Source organism: Phocoena phocoena, chromosome 9 (genome assembly GCF_963924675.1).
Source record: "Phocoena phocoena chromosome 9, mPhoPho1.1, whole genome shotgun sequence".
NCBI lineage: Eukaryota > Metazoa > Chordata > Mammalia > Artiodactyla > Phocoenidae > Phocoena > Phocoena phocoena.
The window spans coordinates 51,473,226-51,495,376 of NC_089227.1; the positions used below are offsets into that span (position 1 = coordinate 51,473,226).

The 22,151-nt window shown below is 37.1% G+C and overlaps 1 protein-coding gene across 6 annotated transcripts in view; it reads right to left on the reverse strand.

Moving 5' to 3' along the window:
- Window positions 1-22,151, reverse strand: part of CDK14 (cyclin dependent kinase 14) — a 591,939-nt gene that overhangs the window by 309,549 nt on the left and 260,239 nt on the right. For all 6 annotated transcript variants that reach the window (XM_065884381.1, XM_065884384.1, XM_065884382.1 and 3 more), the window contains one exon: window positions 18,003-18,097. In XM_065884381.1, the coding sequence (XP_065740453.1) occupies window positions 18,003-18,097 (95 nt within the window). The remainder of the gene's footprint in view (window positions 1-18,002; window positions 18,098-22,151) is intronic.

Consider the following 22,151-nt stretch of genomic DNA (forward strand, 5'->3'; position numbering starts at 1 on the left):
TTTAGTGCCCTTATTGATAAAACATGTAGTTCTTAAATGTTAAAAAACCAGAATCAAGTGTTTAATATTTTAAAATAATCATTATTTAAAGTTTTATTAAGAATTTTAAATTTATCCAAAATTTAAAATGGTATCAAAGAAAAGCACGGGATTTTTATACTAATGCAAAGGGTGCATGAATTTTAAAATGTGGATAAACTTTGGTACATAACTACATTTACTGATTTGGAACAATGGTAGCATTAACTTCTGTAAGTTTTTAAAAAGGTTAAAAAACAGCATCTGTACTACATAAGTATAGTGTACACATAAATATACACATATACATGCATACAACATGCATGTGAGTATGAATCATAAAAGGAGTCTTCAAAAGAAAAACACATGGTAGCATTGGCTTTCTCTAGAGTAGTTGGATACTAAGTAATCTGGGATATGTCCGTCAAGACAGGCCAACTTATGTCGCTGTGATAACAAATAACTCTTGTTCACAATTTATTGGCCAAAGCAATCCACAAGGCCATGCCCTAGTTTAACAGGGAAGGCAGGTATAATCTTCCTGCAAGGGTTGGGATCCAAATACCAGAAAACAGTAATACAGTCATCTACATTAAGCAAATTACACTCAATTTTTTTTTTACTCTACAATAGTAAGAATGATAAATACATATATATTTGCATTGAATTTTATTTTTAAGACTTTTTTTTGATGTGGACCATTTTTTAAGTTGTTATTGAATTTGTTACAATATTGCTTCTGTTTTATGCTTTTTTTTTTTTTTTTTTTTGGTTTTTTGGCCCTGAGGCATGTGGGACCTTAGCTCCCTGACCAGGGATCGAACCCACACCCCCTGCATTGGAAGGTGAAGTCTTAACCACCGGACTGCCAGGGAAGTCCCTTGCATTGAACTTTAAAAGAAACTTTTGTCAAGGATTTAATAACTTCAAAAAGGATGCTACAGTTTTATGAACTCAATTATTTCTCATCCAAAGTTAACTTTTCTAGAAATTCTTCCTATACCAGGTTATCTTTTCCCCCTCTGAACTCTGAAAATCTTTTGATTTTCTGGTATATGTCTGATATATTTGGATATGTAAATCAGAACCCCATATTTTAACAGTAACTTCCCTAAAAGGTAACAAATCCCTATTAAATTAAAGGGTTAAATTGCATTTTAAAATTAATCTTGGGCTTCCCTGGTGGCGCAGTGGTTAAGAATCCACCTGCCAATGCAGGGGACACAGGTTAGGGCCCTGGTCCTGGAAAATCCCACATGCCTCAGAGCAACTAAGCCGGTGTGCCACAGCTACCGAGCCTGCGCTCTAGAGCCCGCGAGCCACAACTGCTGAAGCCCACACACCTAGCCCGTGCTCCACAACAAGAGAAGCCACCACAATGAGAAGCCTGCGCACTGCAACGAAGAATAGCCCCCGCTCACTGCAACTAAAGAAAACTCGTGCACAGCAACGAAGACCCAATGCAGCCAAAATTTAATTAATTAATTAATTAACTTAAAAAAAATAAAATTAAATTAATCTTTATGACACTATGCCATAGGTTGGGTTCTCCAGGTGGAGTTTGGGGCTACAGTATGCATATTATGTAAAAGGAATGAAATGTTTATTAGGTGAAAGGAATGAAAAGAAAGCAGGACTGGACAAAGGACGTGAAAATGTGATGCAGGCCAATAAAGCCTTGGCCAACCTAGCCCCAGATTTGCCCTGTGTTGGGCAGAAATGGCCAGGCCTTTATACCTCCGCCTCACATAGTCACCAGATACAGGATGCCTGTGGAAAGTCACGACCTCATTCAAGATGGGTCCCTGAAGCTGAGCCAGATCCCTATTTGCTGACGGAGATGCATTCTGGTGACCATACAGCTATGCTTGTTGTAGCTAGGCAGCAAGTTCTCCTTTAAAGAGGATATGGACCCCATATCTTTGTGTCTGTTATGCTCTGTAAGGGTGTTTTAATGAAAACCTTGAAAAATGACTCTACATTTATAGTACACACACACACACACAATCATATCTGGTGCATCCACTTTATGGGAAAAAAATACCAATTTGGCAGAGATGTATAGAGTTTCTAGTGTAATTGTACTAAGAGACACACCAAATGAGAAATCAGCCCCTGCCCTCAGGAAACTAGCTGCCCATGCATCTTACACAGATGTCACAATGATAGAAAAATAATCAAGTTGTCCTGCTCACCCTTTGCAAGATACCACTCAGTTCACTGTATTTTTACTCAGGTAAAATCTGATTTAAAAAAAAAAAAACAAAAAAAACTTTAATCCTCTCTTTTCTTCTTCTAATAAATATTCCGTTACTAATCATCTCTCCCCACACCTCTTCTCCCCAGCATTGCTGACTTTCTGTCTTGTTGTTAGAATTAGATACCGTTCCTCAATACATATCCTAAAATCCTAGCTAAAATACTCAACATTTTGGCTTTCCCTGCTGCTTCTAACTTCCCTATCCAAGTAGAAAGGGCAGAGAAATATAAAGAGGAGAAAAGGGAACCAATTCAATCTTCCAAATGTTCCTGATGATGGCTGAAATGAGACTCAAAGCTTTAAAACAAAGATCACATATTCAAGAAAAAAGGAAAAACCCAGAAGAAGGAAAATTCCTACTTAGCAAATAGCTGCCATGACAAACTTGTTTTTCAGCTTCTCAATTATGAAATAAAAATGAGGCATGAGCATCTGTTGGGGATTTATAACTGGACTCCTATCTGCCAGGGAAAAAGGAGTAAATTACTCAGTTGAAATTGGAGGTTAACTTAGAACTATAAAGTTCATATTTTCAAAAGGAAGTTTCTAATCATACATAGCAATCAAAAACCTAATGAACCTGCAAAATAAGCAACCTATACATTCTTAATAATTATGTTTTAAAATCAGAATGCGTCACCATTTTTTATTCCGTATACATACACTTACATTGTAAAAAGCTTCTTATTGGCTTTAAAATGCTCTCAAATGTATGAGTGTGTGTTTATACAGCCTATCAACATCCCACAATCATCATAACAAACTATAAGAAAAAACAAACAAAATGACTAACTGACCAATTAACAATCATAAATATTTTCCATCAAGACAGGACATCCTAATAAAGGCATGGTCACACTTTAGACACTGCTTGTGTGCCTAAAACTTTACTGATGGGATGATAATCTAATAACAGTTCATTCAAATATCTTCACTCCCACTAGCCTTGTCACATCTGATAAACTCTGATAATTGATAAATAGCAAAGATTTATATACTCCATAACCATTAAAGTGAAAAAATTATCTAGTTACACAGTGGTATACACAATGACAAGCTCAAGCATTTGTTCATGTTTAAACTTATTAAGAATGGATACAATTCCAAGGTAAAGATGGCAAACTGGACATATGTACCCATCCTGTACTCTCTTGAATCCCCACTCACCAAAATTTTAGAAGCTCCAAAACAGATGGTAGCAAGTTTAGCATACAAAATGCAAACAAACAACAAATGATTATTAAACTGGCAGCAGGGAAAGCCTAGAAGCAGCCTTATTTATATGACAGAACAACCAAAAGGCTCAGGGCTGACACCAGGAAGTGGGAATGACCAGAAGGTCTATATACAGAGGTCTAAAATATGAAAGCGTGATTGGAAGTCTTTTCAGTAGATATTTAATCCTTATATCCCTTATCCCCCTCTGCTTACATAGGTAACTGCCTCTACCAAACCCAGAGAGGGCAAAACAGAGAACTGGGAAACCCAACCAGTTAGGAACAGGGATACCATCCTGAAACAGGAGGATTAAGTGGATTTCCATCTCCCACTCTGCTTCCAGAAGATTGTCAACTAGGACTCTATCTTCTAGGCAGGAGTTTAGGAGAATTTTTACCAGGAATCTTACAGCACTGCAGGAAAGATGGATAGTGATATATCAAGGGTTTCTCAACAAAATGGCTTCATCAGTTCCTACAGTGAAATTCATGGTGAACCAGCTACCCAGCACACTTGGAGCACCCAATCAGGTTGTTACTGCACCACTTTTAAGTTATGGCCAGACAACTAAGAATCACCAGTTATCACTCCACAGCCTCTAATATTAAAGACAGAGACCAAAACAAACTAGAAGAAAAAAAACTCAGTAGAAACAGAGAAAATACTATTAAAAAAGCTTCAAAAAAAGATCATTAATATTTTCAGTGAGTTAAGAAAATATATTGCAATCTTGAAACAAGAAAAGGATATTATAAAATGGAATATTCTGGGAACAAAAAGGTCTCTTAGAAATGAATAATATTAAAAATTTTTTAATTTCAATAGAATAGGTGAAACACAAAGTTGAGAAAATGTCCCTTAATGATGAGCTAAAGGAAAAAATAATTAGAATATAAGAGAGAAAAGATAAGAAAATTAGAAGAGCAATCCAGGAGGTCCAACATTTACATAATAGAAGATCCAAAAAGAAACGAAAAAGTGAAGGGAGGAACTCATAACAAAATAATTTAAGATACTTTCCTGGAACAGAAGGACATATGCACATTAAAAGAGCTTGACCTCATTAGTCACCAGTCACGAGGGAAATACAAAACAAAATGACAAGAAGAACCTATTATACACCCCCTATCACCAAAAAGGCATACAATAACAAGTACTGGAGAGGGTGTGGAACAATCGGAAACCCCACACACTGCTGGCTACATTGTAAAACGGTGCATGCAATTTGCAACATAGTTTAAGACAATCCCTCAAAAATTTAAAGATAGTCATCAGATGACTCAGCACACCCATTCTTACGTATATACTCAAAAGAATTGAAAACAGGGACTCAAAACAAATGACTACACACAAATGTTCATAGCAGCACTATTCACAGGAGCCAAAAGATGAAAACAACTCAAATGTACATCAGCTGATGAATGGATAAACAAATGTGATATTATCTTGTTAACCAAGATTTCAGAAATCGAAATCTAATTGAAATAGAGAGGCTTTACTTGGGGTGTGTCAGACTACATGTAGGAGACACAAATTCAAGAAACACTTGAATTGTGTTCTGTAGCACTACAAAATGGAGGAAGCTTATAAAGGCAGAAATTGCAAGGCCACAGTTAGCTACCTAAATTGTTTGTCAAGAATTATAATTGGAACAGGCAAGAAGTAAGGGTGCTTGTTAAGCAGGGACTGGTTGGGGTCTGAAGTGGTTGCATAGTTACAAGGGGTGGGGACCTTGAGACTATATAAAGTTGCAGCTGAGGGATGTTGTTCTAAACACAGCTGGTGGTATCATAGGGTTTGATATAGTTCAGAGCAAATTCAAATGCTCAGTGGGGCAGAGATGTGTCTGAAACCAGAACCTCAATGACTGTCTGACACCCTTTTTGTATGCCTGATCTATGATTATGCCATTATAATTTCAATTTGTCATCAATCCATATACCATGGACAATTATTCAGCCACAAAAAAGAATGAAGTACTGATACAGGCTACAACATGAATGAACTTTAAAAGCATTATACTAAGTGAAAGAAACCTGCACAAAAAGTCACATATTAATGATTCCATTTAGATAAAATGTCCAGGCAAATCTACAGAGATATAAAGTATATTAGTGATTGCCAGCAGTTAGAAGGGTAAAGAATTCAGGGTGACTGCTAATGGATATGGGACTTCTGTTTAGGGTGATGAAATTTTCTAAAATTAGGTAGCAGTGATGGTTCCCAAACTCTGAGAATATACTAAAAACCACCGAATTATACACTTTAAAAGAGTGAATTTTGTTATGTGAACTGTTGTATTAAAAAAAAAGAGAATGGAAAGACATGAGTTTCCAGATTGAAACGGTGCACTGAATGAAAACAAAGCTACATCTTGGTCAACTCTTTGCTTCATCATGAAATTTCAAAACACTGGAAATAAAGAGAAGAATTTTAACAGAAACAGTGGAAACTAGACAACAATGGAGCAATTTCATTGAAATTCTAATGAAATTATTTCCAACCAAGAAACCTATATCTAGCCAAAATGTCAATCAAACGTAAGTGCAGAATAAAGATATTTTCAGCAATGCAATGTCTCAAATAAAAAAATGTCCCACACACTCTTTCCTAGAAAGCTATTAGAAATTGTGTTCACCCCAAAACAAAACAACATGAGATGGAGGAAAAAAGAGCTCCAGCCCAGTAGCGAGGGGAGGGGCACTGCAGGAAACCAGTGACAGGAGATGCACCAGGCAGAGGCTTGGGGAGGTCTTGAATTAATGGTAGAAACGAAAACTGGGCAGTTATTAATTTCAGGGAAAACAAAAAAGCAATCACAGTATACTACATGCCTCAGCTATAAACAAGATTTATACTGACATAATAATGTGAATTTTGAATTTCTGATCTAATCAAAATTATAATATACCTATATCGAGAGGATGGAAGGTTGGGAGGGTGGCAGGATAGGATGCTCACTTGTTTCAAAGCAGAAAATTTTTTTAAAAGACCACTAAATTCCCATTTTTCACTGTAGGAATCAATGGATGATGCCAAAAGGTGAATAATCAAGAAGTGGCAATAAAAGAAAGTCTTATTAAATATTCAGAGGAAAATCCGAAAGAATCAGTTAAAAGAGTTGAAAGTAAAAACTATTTTTCATAACAAACCACAGAATTAACTGGCTCTTTATATGCGTGTGATGTACAACTTGCATAAAAACAACAATCACAGCAACAAAATCAATGATTTAACCCTGGTGTGGGTTTAACTGCCCTTTACCAATGCATAAAGTGCATATTAAACTAAAATATTATGTGATGTTAACTGAATGAATTTGAAATAAATAAATGTAAGAAATAATAATAATCATATGAAAGAAGACCATTCATTATAATGGTTATTATAACGATATGCCTTTATCAAATTACTGATTTTGAAAATTGGTGAGAAGTTACAGGCACTCCATTTCATATGATATATAATAATGTATACTTCGCTTAGAGAGAAATCTGCTAATGATTTTTTCTCCAATTACTTCATGGTCTATTCAAACATAATGTGAAGGTAATTGGAATTAGTGAGCATCTTCATCCTGAACTTGGGCACTTTCATCAGACGGCAACTTTAGTACTTTAGCTGGAACGTTTGTCCAATTTCTCCAAGCTGATCATTACTGTCAGTCACCTGCCCCCTGAAATATGCACAGTTTTTTTAAGATTATTATTTCCTTAACTAAGGAAACTTGGAAATGATTTTTGTGAGGAAAAACAAACGATTAATACGCGAAATATGTTTTTTCCTTTCTAAAGGAATTCTCTTTTTTTACTACTGTTATCTTCCCTATGACTTCCTTCTACAAATGAAGTCTTTTTTTTCAGTCCATTCTTTTCAAATATCACAGATTATACCAGCTTCACCATTAAACGTCTATAGTTTAAATGATTAAATTTGAAATTAAAGTAAGAAAAATAATTTTTAAAGAAACCATAGGGGCATACTGTATTGTCATAAAAACAGTCTAATCTGTAGTGGAATGTACTCATAAACTGTGTGTCTTTGTAAATAAGCAGGCATTTACTATCACAACAGTTAAAGATCAGACACGCTCCCATCTTAAATCATGTGGATTAAAATACTGAACTGTAATCAGGACTTCCGAATAAGGAATGGCAACCATATGAAATAAAACTAGAACACAGAGAAGATAGGTATGATGTAAACAGAAAAAAATACACTAAAATCTCAGCACCCAACGTGACAGTGAACAAACACAGTTTAAAGTGACTAAAGGAGACCATGACTCCCTATTAGATGAGAAAAAGCCATGAGGGAAAAGGACAGAAAAGAAGATAATTGACTCTGTCCTACCAATTAGAGAAATAAGACATTCATAACAGAGCACTGATTGAAAGCTGGCTTGTTTTCTTTTTCATTTCTTTAATTTCTCCTTATGGTTCAAAATTCTTTTATCTTTAGCTGCCTGCACGTTCTGTCATCCACAACGTTTACATCTGTTCACTTGCAGTACTTGGTTCTGCATGGCAACCCACCCCTTCAGAATATAAGATCATAGTATTACACTGCATAACTAGCTCTCCATATATGAAACTAAAACATCCTTGAAAGTCTTCCATAAAGAAAAGTCCATGAGTCAAATCCAGTTTTCCTACTGTTGTCACTAAAACACAAATATATTCTAGTCCATGACATGTGAAGATCTATGACAGCGACTTATAACTCAAATGTCACATGAAGATTATCTAGTCTAAGATCACAGTCCTCCACCAGATTTCAACCTCGTTAAAAATAAGGGCTATATATTTGTATCCCTAGAGCTTAAGAATAGTCCCTGGCACAGAGAAGACAGGCCACGTATGTTGGAGGAAAAAAAAAAATGAATTATTAAGCAAATGACCATAACAAGTTGTGTTTCTGCTTCCCAAAATTATGCCAAATGGGATGAGTTTAAATAACAGTGCAAAAACTTGGGCAGTCCTTTGCTATGTAAACTTGGAGCTATCCAGATTCACACTCGACACAGGAGATGATGAAGCTACTGGGAAGGGCATGCATGGAGTATTGAATATCTAAGCCTGAATTTCCTCATCTGCAAAATGGAAGCACCTTATATCCACCACTTCACGGTTTCAGCTGGCACTGTATGACACAACATCTAAATTACATATTTCAATCCCTTGCATAAAGTACAGGTTAGGAACCCTCTCTACAATATTTCTGATGGAAATCCACTTATCCTCTACTGAATGTTCTTAGTGATAAGGTGTTCATTACACAAGGCACTGAATTTAATTTATGAGTAACACAAAACATTTGAACATTCTTCCCAGGATTAAACCAAAACTAGCCTCTCCAGAACTCTCACACTTGGCTTTCTTATCCTCTCTGGAATATTTGTTACCTTTTCTCTACGCTCTTCAGTATGGCTTCAATTCTCCTGAGTAAGTCTTCCTGGCACCTTTACTGGTTCTATGTTGTATCCGTTCACATGCCCTTCCAGGCGCACTCTCCTGTTTGCTTCAGCTCTTTGAGCCAAAGAAATTACTAGTCTTTTTCACATAAACTGTTTTTAAGTTAACTTTCCTCCACCTTGTTTATCCCTTTTTTTTTTGATGTGGACCATTTTTAAAGTTTTTATTGAATTTGTTACAATATTGCTTCTTTTTTTTTTATGTTTCGGTTTTTTGGCCACGAGGCGTGTGGGATCTTAGCTCCCTGACCAGGGATCGAACCCACACCCCCTGCATTGGAAGGTGAAGTCTTTAACCACTGGACCGCCAGGGAAGTCCCTGCACCCTGTTTTTCTGTATTAGGTTGGGCTGCCTTTTTTTTAAACCAAATACACTGTTTTACTTAGCCCCACAGCAATTCACCTTGTAAGTTCTGCTCATCATTTCACCAGATCTTTTTTCACCCCTGATTCCATCACCCCAAGTGTTAATTATGACTCCCAGCGACAACACACATACAAATAGGTCAAGCACATCATCTCAATGTCTTCATCTGAGTCATTAATAAAAATATCAAATAGGACTAGGCCAAGGACAATGCCCTCCAGCATACACCGATAGACTTTTCTCCATTCCAGTGTCGATTCATTAATCAATAGGCTTTGGGTGAAGTTGTTCAACCAGCAATAAACTGAAAGAATAATCTAACAACTGAATTTCAATTTTATGTTGATAAGGATCTCATGAGAGTCCCTGTCGCAACCTTTGCTGAAATAAGAACTAACACTGTTTCTTATTAAAAGGGAATGATTAGGGCTTCCCTGGTGGCGCAGTGGTTGAGAGTCCGCCTGCCGATGCAGGGGACGCGGGTTCGTGCCCTGGTCCGGGAAGATCCCACATGCCGCAGAGCGGCTGGGCCTGTGAGCCATGGCCTCTGAGCCTGCACGTCCAGAGCTTGTGCTCCGCAATGGGAGAGACCACAACACTGAGAGGCCCGTGTACCGTAAAAAAAAAAAAAAAAAAAAAGGGATTGATTAGACTTGAATGTCTAAAAATCTTTTTTTGCATTTCACTAATGTTCTACAGTAAGCTTACATGTCTACAGATTCAGAGGTGTGTTCCCTACCACCTTTTAAAAACCAGCATTCCTTATATAACCTTCATTCTTGATGATTTCTCAAAGATTACATGCAATGGTTTTCTTTTCACATTCTATATGTAATTTACCTGGAACTACATAATGAATTCATTGTAGTAGATGTTTATATGAGTGTGGGTTTTTTTTGGAGGGAGGGGGGGTTGGGAAGAGCAGGGAATTAAGGAAAGCATGTCCTATATCTGAAATTATTCCCTATATTGGGAAAATCCCCTGCTTTATGAATTTTGGTGGGAGGCAAGACCAAACCGTCATTACAAAAGTCAAAAGGCCAGACACTCACCTTCTCAGAGGCCTGTGCAGTCAAAGCATGGGCATGGGACCCAGTGTCAGCTAACCAAACACAACCAACCCTCACTTAGCATTAAGGGCTAACAACCCAAAGAAGCAGGGAGAATGTCGACACCATTTTGACATCATCAGTGGAGGTAATAACATCCAGTCACCCAGGGCAGCCATGCCAGTCAAGTAAGAGACAGTATGTCTGCAGCCAGCAGTCCTGGGGGCAGCAGGGTGTGCAGTGGGCAGGTCCACGCATGATATTGGTTCTGGGTCTGGCTCTCCAGCCTCACACTGTTCCTGCCCATTTTTAAAGTCTTCTCAGCAGGTCTGTCAGCCACATGTTAACCTCTTGATAACTTTTCAGATTAATTCAGCTAAAGAGGATGTCTGTTGCTTGAAACAGAGAACTCTGACTGGTACATTTTTCAGAGCAGCCAGCCACTTTAATTCCTTTGAAACAACTAGGTGGTTTCTGACTATCCCATTGTCTGCAGTCTGCTCTACCCGTTATGGAGTAAGATTTGCTCTACATCTTCTGCTTGGAAGAGAATTGTTTTGAGAGAAAAAATAAAGACTATAAAATAGGAGCTAAAGATGGAATATAGATAAATAGAAAAATAAAGAAAAAAAGTTTAAATATGAATTAAGTAGTTCTGCTTTCCCTAGGTTGTTCACAATAAGTAGTAAAACTATTAAGAGTCTCTTGCCCTTCCTGCTTCAAATGTCACTCACTCATATAAAACTTACTGGCTAAGCACCTACTATGTGCCAGACACTCTGCTAGGCATTGGAGAGGCAGCCTCTGCTCTTGTGAAACCCCAGTCTATCTAGCTCAGAGTCTCAGGTGAAATAGTTTTATCTGGTTTCATAAAAAATCTCCTTTCTTACAGGTACTTCCTTCTCAGTATCCTCTGTTGGTGTTCCTCATCACTTTTCAGTGCCTTAATGTTATGCTGAATGTTGACGTGCCCCAGCGTTCAGTCCATGAAACTCTCTTCCATTTCTATGTCCATTTGCTCATACAGTGTTTTAATTACTGATTGCTGGACAAGAAACTAATCCAAAACTTTGTGGCTTGAAACAACCACCGTTATATTATCTCTGACAATTCTTGGGTCGAAAATTCAGAAAAGGCATAGCAGGGGACAATCCATCTTGGTTCCATGTGACATCTGTGAGACTGGAATCTGCCCCTTACCCCCACCCAAGAAGCCTTCTTCAGTCACATGTCTGGCACTAGCCTGGAGGGGCAAATGGCTTGGCTGGGGTCCTATGTCTCAGGCCTAACTAACTTCACACTGTCCTCTGGGTTCTCAGTTCTCCTCCATGTAATCCAGGGCCTCTCCCCATGGTCTCTCCAGCAGGACAACTGGAATTCTAACATGGCTGATCAGGATGCTCAAGAGTGCAAAACAGAAGCTGTCAGGACCACAACTGGCAGAGTGTTCCTTCCACCACGCTCTTTTATTGGTTAGAGCAAGTCACAAGCCCAGCCTTAATTAAGGGGCAGGGACTACACAAGGGTGTGAATATCCAAAGGCATGGTTCATTTAGCACCACCAAGGTAACAATGACCATACCTGGTGATCTCATCTAACCCGCTTGTTAAATATTATCTATGACCCAGACAACTTCCAAATCTCTACGGTGGACCTCTCTCCTAAATCCCAGACCCATATGTCTAACTGCCTTGTGACATCTTCACTGCATATATAATAGGCATCGCAAAGTTAACCCCTTCAAGGCTGAGTTGCATCTTCCTGCAGTCTGCCTCATCTCTCCTCACAGCAGCTCCACTGTTATAGTTGTTTCAGCCAAAACAACTTGGGATCATCCCTGACTCTTCTTCATTTCTCAAATGCCACATCAAATGCTATCAGCTCAACCTTAGAAATACATCTAGAATCCAACCACTTCTCACAACCTCCACTGCTGACATCATCCCACACTTAAGACAGCTGTGACAGCCTCCTAACTGGTCTCTCTGTTTCAGAACTTGCCCATCTTCAATCTATTCTTGAGAAAGCAGCCAGAGAGATTCAATTAAAATATAAGCCAGATCAGATCATTTCTCTGTTCAGCATCCTTCAGTGGTTTCCCATCTCATTCTGAGCAAAAGAAAAGTTCATCAAAATAAAACTTTACAAGGCCCGACACAATCTGGACCCCATTGTGTCTTGGATTTTGTCTCCTCCTCCTGTCCTCCTTGCCTGCTCCATTCCAGCACAGGAACCCCGCTGCTCCTCACATAAGTCTTCTATCTGAAATGTTCTTGCCTTGAATATATGTCTTCCTCCTATACCTCCCTCAGATTGTTACCTAAATACCTCTCAGCAAGGCCTTCCCTGATCACTGTCATTTAAAGTTGTACGTGCATGCACGTGTGCACATATATCGTATCTCATAGGAAAGCAGAAAACTTTTCAATTGCCTCAGGATACTTTAATCTGGAAACCAGAATACTGATGGAGAGCTACAGTTTTTGAGAACAGATGTGGTATAAAATCATGCAAATTAAAGCATTCTTTGTAGATTTAGAAATCAAAATGTATGAGGCATAGAAACCAAATAATTAGGTAAATTGTGTGGCACGGTGAAAAGAGAGAACATAACTTTCAGCTGCCAGTCCCATATCCAGCATCACACATACCTCAGGCCATCAAATAAAACTACGAAGATGGTTAACACCAGCAGGCTGCAGAGTGAAATGGAGTAATGAGGAATTTTAGGCACAGCAGACTTGGGCTAAAGTCTTATCTTTACCCTTTTAACTTAATCAAATGATCTAGTAAATCTTAATTTCTCTAAGCATTCTTTTTCCTCATCGAGTATAAAAAAACTGGATAACAAAAACACTTGCCTTATGTACTTCATAGGGCTAAAGATGGAATCTAATGGAATAGCATTTATGAGAGAGTTCTTTGTAGAATGTAAAACACTATAAAAACATATTATGTGGGAAAAAAAGAAGAAAAATACCTTACGTGATTTTTGGTGATTCATAAATCCCTTCATATGACTTTTGGTGACACAGTTTTTTTTCATGTGGCATATAGATTTTTGTATTACATAACGGTACACATTAGCTTGGAATATTTCACAGCAGAAGAAATAAAACTATTGCTCCAAATAAACATGATCAGTTATAAGTTTGTTGCTTTTCTTCTAATATTTATATGTTATTAAATATGTAATTACATATTTAAATATGTAATGAAAAATGTAATGTATTATTAAATATGTAATGAAAAATGCTGCTACACACACTTTGCTCTCATGCAATTTAAAACAGAATGGTTATGCACTTTAACTAATGGTAATATATATTTACATAATCATGTTTACTACTAATATTCTTATTTCCACTTACAGAATCTGTTTTAGATTTTTCAGCACGGTGTTAAGCAGGGTAAGTGGCACTTATTTGTCTTTGGCAAAAAATAAAAACTAAATTGTTTAACTTTTTGTTTAAGTAGAAGAAAATTTTGTTATAGCATTTTCACATTTTTTATATTTCTCTTCCATGTCTCAAACCCAGGCAGGAAAAAAAGATGGCTATAATAATATTTTAGACCATTATGAAACCACATACCTTTTCAAGCTAATAGAGCCACTGCTTGGATAAAGATACTCCTTCACATTTGACAACAACTGGAGAAAGGAAGTACCCAAAAGAGCACCCATCACGAGGGCCCGCAGGTGACACCAATGAGCCATGAGCAGCTTGGGGGCACATTTCCCAGTGTGTGTCAGCCTTGCAGCTTGTAGACCACTATATCTACACATTTTGAAAGTGTGTAAGAAACTAAATTTCAGATGTTTCAGGAGTTTTACCCAGTTCTTAAGAGATAGCCTACACTAACAATATCCTATTATACACTGAATCACTTTAATAGTGACCTCCAAAGTCATTTCCTCGAATATTCTTTCACATCAATAACTTCTCATCACTTATTTCATTATAACTGGCTCTCAGAAGGCTTTTATGTAACCTAAAATGTCATTCATGGCAATAATATAAAGCAGCCAGGCTTAGAGTTCTCTTTTAAAGCAAAAAAACAGAAATATATTTATACAGTGTATACACTATCATAAATAATAATTCTTACATTGTGGAACCCAAATTACATAGGTACCTCAAAAAATGCTTGAATACTTAATTAATTCTAACGTCCAAAGGAAAAATTCAATAGTACCTAATGTATCTTAAATTATGTTACTTTTCCTGCATATCTAGGGTTTTCACGAGTATGAGGTATGAATTTTCCTATACCGTTTAACATACTCAGTCCCCTCCCTCAAAAAATATGCTGTTAATTACATGAAACTACAAAATCAACATTTTTTAGAAAATAACTTTGACGTGAACAATTTTTAAATATGGCAATATCATCATTAAGTTTGGGAAACTGTAGATTAAAATGTTTGAGACTGATTTTAGGGCTTGCTAAATAACAAGATTCTGTGTGTGTGTGTGTGTGTGTGTGTGTGTGTGTGTGTGTGTGTGTGTGTGTGTGTGTGTGTGTCTTACAAGTTTCCTTTATGGAAACTTAAAACATTTCATAATTAAAATAAAATTTTAAGTGGCTGGGTTTTCAACCAGTCTACAAAACTTATTCAACCTATAGAGCAGTTTAACTGTATTTAGGATTTAAATACAGTTACATGTTAAGCGCAGAATAGGGAAGGTTGTGGAAAGAAAAAAGAAAGTTTCCTTTTCCCCTTCTGACCAAAAGCTCAACCTAAGTAAAGCTGAACATAAACAGGAGACACAATATTGCAATTAGGATTCAAAGTAAGATGAATCTGAGTCTATCTTTCATGCCACAAGACCCTAAAAAGCATTTCATCTTCCAAATCCTTAGGTTTCTCCTTTGTAGGGTGGTGACAGTCACAGATCCATAAGACTGCTGAGAACATCAAAAGTGAAAATGAATGCAAAACCCCCAGCACAATGCCCAGCATAAAACTCAATACATTCTAGTTGTTGGTTTTTAGTATTGTGGTCATACTTGTCTTAAACATTATTTCAGCTCCCTTTCTGATCCCTCACTCATCATCTCAAATCCACAAGTGCCCTCCTGTTTCCTACCCTGTGCCCCTCCACTAGATCTGCTATAATTCCCATGGCATGTCATGCTTTGAAACATCTATCACCTTCCCACTGCTGTGAAACATGCAAGAAAAGAGTAGAATTTATTTCTGCTAGATACTGTGAGGAAAACAATCTGATTAAATTAATCCATTAAAGTATGTAAGAATCTTAATTTTCCTTAAGATATTGGCATATGTGGGGGGAAAAAAGGCAAGCAATGAAAAAGCAGTGTAAGAAAAGAGAAACTTTAGGAAATATTCAGGGAAGTTATTTTTGTACTGGGCAATAGCCACAGAGGCAGGTTAATACTGTCAGGGAGTCTACACCTTCCCCACTCTAACTGGGAAGACTCTGAAAGGAATTTCTACAGCATAGAGCTCCCCTGCTCCCACCTCCCCAACTCTGATTTCAGAAACTCACTGGAACATTTTACTTAAAATAAGCCAAACAGGGGCTTCCCTGGTGGTGCAGTGGTTGAGAGTCCGCCTGCCGATGCAAGGGACACGGGTTTGTGCCCCAGTCCGGGAAGATCCCACATGCCGCGGAGCGGCTGGGCCCGTGAACCGTGGTCGCTGAGCCTGCGCGTCTGGAGCCTGTGCTCCGCAACGGGAGAGGCCACAGAAGTGAGAGGCCCACGTACCGCAAAAAAAAAAGCCAAACAAACAAGTGGTAGCAACAAAAAGCACTTCACTAGAGAGAGCAAAAGGATAGGAGATGAAGTAAATAGAAAAAGACAAAGAAAGGCGGGGATGAGAAAGGCAAAGAAATACTGGAAAAGTAAAGAAATAAAGGTGGAGTGGAGAAAGGAAGAAGAGGCAAGGCAGGGCAATCATAAGTCATGAATGACACCAGTGTGCCTCATTCTCTAAAAGAGAACAGGTTAAACTACGCCTTAGCTCCCCCAGAGAAGTTAGGCGTGAAATGCCCGCAGAGTACTGCATATATGCACCCTATTTTGTGGTTTATTGAAGAGGACCTGGGATGTCTCCAGAAGAATTGGGACCAAGGGGAATTTCACTCACACAAAGAAGAATAATTTTAAAAGTCAGTCTTAATCAGTTGACAAATACTGCAGAACAGTGAATTTCTTTCCTTTTATGTGTTAACTTCTACAGAATATAAAATGTTCAAATGACATCTGCTCTGATATGCACATTTTTAGCTTCACAAATATATTTAATTTTCTTTTAAGATTTGAAAGACACGTTTTCACATTATTTTTGTTCATTTCTCTATCAATGTTACTGATTTTAGGGGCCAAACTAATTTTTCTTCCTCTCAATTTAATTAACCAGTTTCAGGGGAGGGAACAAGTATATTTTTGAAATCTCTTTTGTAATGTTTTGTGGAAAAGTTAGTCAAGTATACTAAGAAAAATCTGGATTTAACTGAAATATTGCAACTAGACATACTACAAAATACGAAACAAAAATTCCAATTCTAAATCAGCTGAATACATTATTGACCCCCATATCATCAGTTAAACAAAAGAAATTATATTTGCATTGATGTGTGAATCTGCATCCATTCTTGGTAGCATGTAATATATGCAACTGCTTGGCTCTAGCTGTCCTTGTAGCCACATTACCATATTATTCAAATGTATCTATCATTTATATGTAAATAGACAAGATGAATGGCTTCTTCATAAGACAACAATTTTCAAATGACAAACAGACATAGGCAGACATTAGCAAGATAAAAATGTTGTAAATATTCATTCTATTATATATTTTTAAGGAAAAATGGACACTATTTCAAATGTTTTAAAAAGTAGGGTGGTAATTACAAAATGGGATCTTAATACATTCACAATACCAACAGCTATTCTTCTCAATAAAGGTCTCTACCAATGTCATTTGTATCTTGTAAATTACATGTTCTCAGATCCATCTGTGAAAATTGGGATGTTAATTATCATGGTTACATTTCATGGTTCCACAGTTAAATGCTAAAGTGGGGCTACACAAATACCGTATGTTTTTCTAAGAGAAACGGAGAAAGATTAATTATGAGTTCAAGTCTAAGTCTCAACACAATAAGATCATTACATTGTGTGCTACGCAAATTGGAAGTTTTAATTAATAGCTGAAATACTAACCGAGGGGAAAAACTATGCAGTCTAAATTGTAAGTATCAGGCTTTTCTCCACAAAAATCATCCAAATAAGGATGCTTTTGAGAAACCAAGTTATAAATCCAAAGAAAAAAAATTTTTGTTGTCTGTGAACTTCCTTGATGGAGTGATCACCATCATGTTGTTTAATCCTATTTGATAAACCTAAAAATTACAGTCTATACTAGTAACACATAGGTTATAGACAATATATCTGATGAAAATTCAACTGAACATTTTTTCTGGATTTTTTTTTAAGATACATATCATTCAAAATTATGAAAAATTACAAGTCTCGTGTACTCAGATAAAATACTCACTTCAGTATAGCTAACTAAAGACAAAACTCTATGATAATAAGAATTTTATTCATATTTATAAAATCTGAATTCTCATTTTACTTACCACATATTCAAACACAAGTGTCAGTGTCTCCTTGGTGTGGATGATGTCATGAAGCAGCACTATGTTAGCATGTTTCAGTCCTTTTAACAGAGAAGCTGTAAAATAAAGTGGACATAGAGACAATTTATCATGGGTAACAAGCAACTGATTTGTTTCATTATCATTTTGGTACATCATCAGATGAAATATACCTATTTTCCCATTTTCCAAGCCAATAACAATTCAGAATCAAGGGTAGAGGAACAAGGTTTTCATTTAGATTAAGTTACCTCCAATTAATTCACCAGTTATTTGTTATTAATCTTTAGTTAGATTCCATTATGGTCAGAGAACTTACTTGGTTTGATTTCAATTGTTTTAAATTTGGGTTTGTTTAGGTACCTAGGATATGGTTTATCTCCATATGTATGAAATATATATTCTGCTGATATTGGATGGAGAGTTCTGTAAGTGTCAATTAGAGCCTGTTGGTTGATGGTATCATTGAATTCTTCTACAGTATGTATTTGCTGATTTTCTGAATAGTGGTTCTATCAATGACTGAGAAAGGGACGTTGACATCCCCAACTGCAACTGGCAATCTGTCAATTTCTTATTTGAGTTCTGCCAGTTTTTGCTTTGTGTGCTTTGAAGCTCTGTAGTTTACTATATATACATTTAAGATTGTTATGTTTTCTTTGTGAATTGGCCCCTTTTACCAATATATAATGCATCTCTTTTATCCCTGGTAATTTTCTTTACTCTGAAGTGTTTTGTCTGATATTAACATAGCCACTCCAGCTTGACTTTGATTAGTGTTCATGTGATATATCTTTTTATATTTTTTTTCTTTTGGCCTACACCAATGGCCATTCAGGTAAAATACTCAAAGAACAGAAGCTTCCTCTATCATTGTTAATTATTTTAGTAGCACCATGTCTTCGATTTTGGTTTTTGGTATACAACCTGAAGAGAAAAAAGAAACACAAAACACATTTTTGTGTGTGTGTTCTGTCAGGAACTTGTAACTGCTCATTTATTCATCAAATATTTATTGAGAACCTAGTTAACAGCACGGGTGGCCCTGGACAAACCTCGAACTCTTGATAATAATACTGCAAGACCACCTCTTTAAACAGAGATTTATAACACATGAACAGCATGAACCCTGCTGTAAACTCTGGACTTTGGGTGATAATCACGTGTCAAGGTAGGTTCATTGCTTGTAAGAGATGTACCACTCTGATGACACATGTTGATAGTAGGGGAGGATTGGGGTGGAGGGTAGGGAAGGGAGTATATGAAAACTCTCTGTACTTTCCACTCCATTTTGCTGTGAACCTTAAAACTGCTCTAAAAAAAATAAAGTCTATTTTAAAAAGTAAAAAGATATATCTATATTTTAACATACTCAAAGAAAAAGCAAGTTTAGATTGTTTAATATTTTACTGAAATAAAATGGTATTTTAGATATGGAATAATCATGCAAAGAGGCTATACTGGGCAGTCCCCAGAGGCAGGGACAAAGCCTATAGACTGTTACATTCTCATATGACCCCAATTAATGTGAGCTCCTGTTTTTAGAGTTATTATTGCTATGAATTTCCACTGTCTTCACCAGGTAAACCTATTTCAGGACAATATAATATATCTTTAATCCAAAGATGAACTTCAAACACTTAATTGATCCAGAGAAGGCCATTCAGACTGAGAATACTTGGTGTGGCTGGTTCCAACACCAGAAGACAACAAGAAGTGTGTTTCCTCTGAAACTGAATCAGCAGCATCAGTGTGTCGTCCAAAGCCAGAGAGCTCCAAGCTAACTATCATGGGCAGGCCCTCTCTTCCGCCTCACATATATCTGCCGTGGGCAAGTTAGTTTTACACACTAAAAACCTTATAGTAAAAATATCTACAAATTTATTTTATCTGAGTTTTGTAAATTAGCACTCATGAGAAAATAATTACTAACAATAACAATAAAATCACAGCACACAAACTTCGAAGAAACAACCACTACATAGACGTACGATAGTTTAGTACCGTTAATTCCAATAATTTACAATCTTCCTTCTTTTAACTATTCAAATATTTAATTATATTTTCATTATTCAACCGTCAGCCTCAAACAAGTAAAGCTTTATTACATAGCTAATCCCCAGGCATTAATCATTAATCCGTTGGGGAACCAACTGCACATGTGCTCAAGTTTTAAAAAGGACACTTGGACCTACGCTAGTCTTCTGAGGCAGACTCATCCTCAAAGATCAAGATTTCAAACCACAACAGGGTATTTGGAAGTGACGGTCAGGTACAGTACTTCACACCTAGCCTGTGCACAAATATGCATAGGTAAAATGAATAAAGGACCTAATGAATATTATGTTTATGAAAGGAACCTAGCTTTGTGAGGCAAGTTTTGGAAAGATATCTTTTGTAATCCTGTCTGATTTCATTTTTCAAGTTATCCCTTCAGTTTGTCAAATTCAGTGATGATACTTATCAGCAACAACTCCAAAAAGGTACTGAAGCTTACAATTCATTGAATATCCCATCCCCAGAGAATCGTTTGTTGTTGCTTTTTCTTTTTTTTCTTTTCTTTTCTCCCATTGCCGCCTTTCCTCTCCTACCATTTAGATCTAAACTGTTTCTTCTCATTTCTCAAAGTAACATCTTCACATCCATCATTTCCCACTGTGTTTTGCCTACAATTTCAGTAAAATCAATTCTCTGCCATTATTTATCCTGGGGAAAAAAATACATCTTCCTGATGGTAACCAATATTATAGCAAAAAAGTCATGTCATTTTTTACATCACATTTTTTTTTTTTTTTTTTGTGGTACGTGGGCCTCACTGTTGTGGCCTCTCCCGTTGCAGAGCACAGGCTCCGGATGCGCAGGCTCAGTGGCCATGGCTCACGGGTCCAGCCGCTCCGCAGCATGTGGGATCTTCCCAGACCGGGTCACGAACCCATGTCCCCTGCATCGGCAGGCGGACTCTCAACCACTGCGCCACCAGGGAAGCCCTACATTACACTTTTGACCATTTCTACATGAAGACTCAAAGCCTCCATATTTCATTCTATTAACTCTCAATTATTACAGATTTTAGATTTCTAACTATATTTACATACACTGCTAAAACCACACTATCAGTCAAATAACTACCAAGAACTGTATTTGAAAATAAGCGCTTTTTCTTTTGAGATTAACATAACAAATTTGTATTTGGAAAAGGCTAAAGCCACTAATTTCAAAGCTGATGGCAGAAAAATGACATTGAAGGGCAGAAAACCAACCACAATATCTACCAACATGAGAGTAGGTGACAGACCTGACTAACTTGGAGGCTGCCAAGGCAACAGCCGCTGCTCAAAGCCAGGTGCGAGATACTATCACTCCTGCTGTTACCAAGGCAAGTGAGTCTCCTGGGCTGCCAAGTTGGTCCAGTGATTAACACCTACAAGTCCTAGAGCCAGTATGTCTCCCTTTTCAAGACAAGCACTGTCAAAATACTACTCCATGTAATCCTAATAATATCTCAAATATACCACGTTATTTTCTCATCGTTTACATACAAAACAAATCCTGTAACACTGGCGTTAGTAATTCTAGCACGCTTCGTTTCCCCACAAGTTTTAAGCAAACATATGGCAAACATTTTAAATTCATTTCACCAGTGAGGCTTGAAAAGGTACAAACGTACATGACATAAAAGAATTGTAATTAAGGGTGAGGGTAAAAATGCTAACAATAATTCTGGGGCTGTGATGTCGAAACAATACAGAAACAGAAAAACACTGTTGCTCATAAAGATAACTGCCTTTGACAAAGCCCCAGTAGGACAGGAGGACAAAGGGAGTCCTCCGTTAGTTTAGTAGCAGGATTCAAACACCCACTGTCTGAAGGCATATAGAAACCTTGATCTCCCACTTTCAGAATAAACATCCTAGGTTTCCACTCTGAGGTGGAAGAGTTAAATTTCTTCTAAATGCTAATCTCATCATGATTAAAATAAAACCCTTCTTTACTATTTCCAACAGTCTTCTAGGTCATTATTTGACATCCTACTACTAGGAAAGGAGAGATCACAAGTAATCACAACCCATCCTTGCTCACTCTCCCTTTAGCCTTTGGAAAGAACTAGTGCATTCACGTTTTCCTCTCATC